This window comes from Notechis scutatus, chromosome 6, assembly GCF_049901735.1.
Source record: "Notechis scutatus isolate UNSWTSFEM ecotype Mainland chromosome 6, rNotScu1.2, whole genome shotgun sequence".
Classification (NCBI taxonomy): domain Eukaryota; kingdom Metazoa; phylum Chordata; class Lepidosauria; order Squamata; family Elapidae; genus Notechis; species Notechis scutatus.
In genome coordinates, this window is record NC_142014.1 from 82,649,545 (window position 1) to 82,653,042 (window position 3,498).

Genomic DNA, 3,498 nt, shown 5'->3' on the forward strand with positions numbered 1-3,498 from the left:
GAAAGATTCCCCTTCCATTTGGGATGGGGTGGCTTTGTAAGGAGGTTTGGGGCTTTAGGAAGGAGGGGTCAGGAATGGAAGAGCAAACCCTGGAATCTGCATTTACGGAGGTGGCCAAGTCCTTCTGCTTGAGACTCACAATAGACCACAATTTGTAATCAACACCAATCCAGCATCTGCCCTCCTTCTTAGGTTTATCTGCCACTCCAAACATGGACTTTGATTTGACCAAACAGCTCCTTGGTTGAAAGTTAGGAGCTGGAAACTGACAGGTAGACATTCCAGTTTCTTTTTTTATGAGCAGACAAGGAACTATGGAGGGGTTCCAGATTCGAGATAGTCAACCCACATCATCTGCATGCAACCTAAGCCAACTAATTATTATCTATTGATATTAGCCACTGTAGCAAGGTGGAACTTCCATGTTCAGAGGTAATGTATATCAACACAATCTGAAGAGGAAGGAGTTTCTTTTGAGTTTGGAAGCGGTGTCTTCCAAGGGTGCCATTACCCCAAGGTGTCCATCTACATGGAAAGCAAGGTCTCCTGAAGCCTTTCTACAAAGCAAAGCACCACATTGTCTTTCTGATTGTGAAGTCTCTTGGTCCCTTTCCCACATATGAATCGTTTTCGGGACTCCAGCAACAAAGGAGAAATGAGTTATATTACTAAATCTGTTCCTAGCGAGATCACTTTCTTGGATAGTCTCTGCAAATATCATATCTTGACATGGTTCAGAATTGAAATAGACCTTCATTTAGAGGAGGGGGACAAGTGTTCTCCAGTTCTGTCGAGAACAAGAGATGGCAGCTCAGTTCTGCATTAAAGCTAAGAGGAATACAAGCATTTTGGAGGAGAAGATTCAAAGGACATTCAAAGGCATAATTTGGGCTGGGTTGAATGTTGAATTAGTGAGAGACTTGAAGATCCTAACTGAAGGGCAAAGATAGAATAAGTTGTGAGGGAGCTTAGAGGTCTTCTAGTCCAACCCCCTATTCAAGGAAGAGACCTTATACCATTCCAGAAAGTGGCTGTCCAGTCACTTCTTAAAAACCTCCAGTGATGGAGCACTCACAACTTCTGGTGGCAAGCTCTTCCATTGGTTAATTGTCCTCCCTGTTCGGAAGTTTCTCCTGAATTCCAGGTTGTTTCTCTCCTTGATTAGTTTCCATCCATTGCTTCTTGTCCTGCCTTCAGGTGCCTTGGAAAATAGATTGACCTCCCCTTTTTTGTGGCAGCCCCTCAAATATCAAATCACCTCTAATCCTTTTCACTAGATCAGGGCTATTCAAACTTGACAGCTTTAAGACTGGTGGACTTCAACTCCCAGAATTCCTCCTCCAGTCATGTTAGCTTAGGAATTTTGGGAGTTGAAGTCCACAAGTCTTAAACTGGCTAAATTGAAGATCCATGATCGATTCTGTCTGTCTGTCTATCCTATCCTATCCTATCCTCTCTCTCTCTCTCTATTCTACCTCTTTGTCTATTCTATCTATTCTATCTTACTCTCCTTCTCCCTCTATCTATCTATTCTACTTGTCTTTCTCTATCTATCTATTCCAGGGGTCTTCAAACTTGACAGTTTGTGGACTTCAACTCCCAGAATTCCTCCTCCAGTCATGTTAGCTCAGGAATTCTCAGGGTTGAAGTCCACAAAGTCTTCAACTTGCCAAGCTTGAAGAGCCTTGCACTAGACTAAGCATACCCAATTCCTGCAACCATTCTTCATACATTTTAGCCTCTAGTCTTCTAATCATCTTTATTACTCCTTCCTGCCCTCTTTCCAGAGTCTCAACATCTTTTCTACAATGTAGTGACCAAAACTGGATGTAGTATATCAAGTGTAATCTTTCCAAGGCATTATCAAGCATTGCTAACACTTCAAGTGCTCTTGATTCCATCCCTCTATTAATGCAGCCCAGAACTGTGTTGGCTTTTTGGGCAGCTGCAGCACACGGCTGGCTCATATTTAAGGGATGGTCCACTAGGACTCCAGACCCTTCTCGCAGTTACTACTCTTGAGCCATGTACCCTCTATTCTGTACCTGGGCATTTGGCTTTCCTTACCTAAAGGTAGAATCATACTTTTCTCACCACTGAATTTCACTTTGTTAGATAGGAGTCCTCATGGATTCCCACAACCAGACACAGAGGGCAGAATTCATCTTCATGCCATTCTCCAGTGTTCGGAGCCACCAGGTCCAACTTTTCTTGGTGTTCCTTGCTGCCTATTTGGCCATTCTGCTGGGCAACTTCATGATCATCATCTTAATTCTCTTGGATTCCTGCCTTCAAACCCCCATGTACTTCTTCCTCAGCCAGCTCTCCTGCCTGGATATTTGCCTTTCTTCTGTGGTGGTGCCAAAGATCTTGGTGAACTTCCTACGCCAGCATCACACCATTTCTTACAACCAATGCCTGGCACAAGCCTTCTTCCTGATGGTCTTTGCAGGCTGTGAGCCGGCACTGCTGGCTGTCATGGCCTATGACCGCTACTCAGCCATCTGCCAGCCTTTGCACTATGCCCACCTGATGAGGGGCAAGGTTTGCATCAATCTGTCTGTGGCCATTTGGCTCTGGGGCTTCCTGGACTCAGCCATCCACATTGTCCTGGCCTCCAGGCTGGAGTTTTGTGGAAACAACAACATTTCTCACATCTTTTGTGATGTCCCACCATTACTGAAGATTGCCTGCAGTGATACGTGGGCCAATGAATTGACCAATCACATCGCCAGCATCTTTGTGGGCCTCGGTCCCTTCCTCTTCATCATCCTGTCCTATTTTTTAATTTTCATCTCTATTTTGAAGATTTGTTCTAACACCAGAAGACGCAAAGCCTTCTCTACTTGCGCATCACACATTGCTGTTGTATTGGTCTCTCTTGGGAATGGCTTTGTGAACTACAACCAGCCCAGTGCTGGCTACTCTTTAGAGGTGGACACCTTGATCTCCACATCGTTTTGCATCATCACCCCCATGCTGAACCCTTTGATCTATAGCCTCCGCAACAAGGAGGTGAAGGGGGCCATGAAGAAGGTTCTCAGGTGGTGGAAGATTGCATAGCATTCACCTGAGGGAGGTATTGCTGAAGGCCATGTGTTTTTGTCTTTAACAATTATACATATGAACTGGGGTAGAAGTGCTTTCTCAAAAGGCACCTGCAAGAGATTTCCATAAGAAAAAAAAGAGGTGGTTAAGGGATGTATGATAGCCTGGGCTCAAAACATTGGACATATTATAAATTTGACAGAGTGGGAGAGCATTTGGAACCTAAATTATAAATTAACAAAATCAGCCTCATATAAAGAGAACATCTATAAGATGTTTTATAGATGGTATCTAGCCCCTGCGAGATTGGAAAAGATATCCTCTACTCGTTGCAGAATACCTTATGCCACCAGACTTGAAATTCTAGACCTAGAGGATTTCCGGTTTGTCGGCTTTGCGAGCGGTAGGGATTCGCGAAGCTGCGCGATCCCTGCCGCGCTAGCCGTTTTT

At 44.5% G+C, this 3,498-nt stretch overlaps 1 protein-coding gene across 1 annotated transcript; it reads left to right on the plus strand.

Annotated features, from left to right (window-relative positions):
• Positions 1-2,127: 2,127 nt before the first annotated feature.
• Positions 2,128-3,063, plus strand: LOC148130288 (olfactory receptor 5V1-like). Its single transcript, XM_087969163.1, has one exon. It carries the CDS (start codon positions 2,128-2,130, stop codon positions 3,061-3,063), a length of 936 nt encoding a protein of 311 aa, XP_087825289.1.
• The last annotated feature ends 435 nt before the right edge of the window (positions 3,064-3,498 follow it).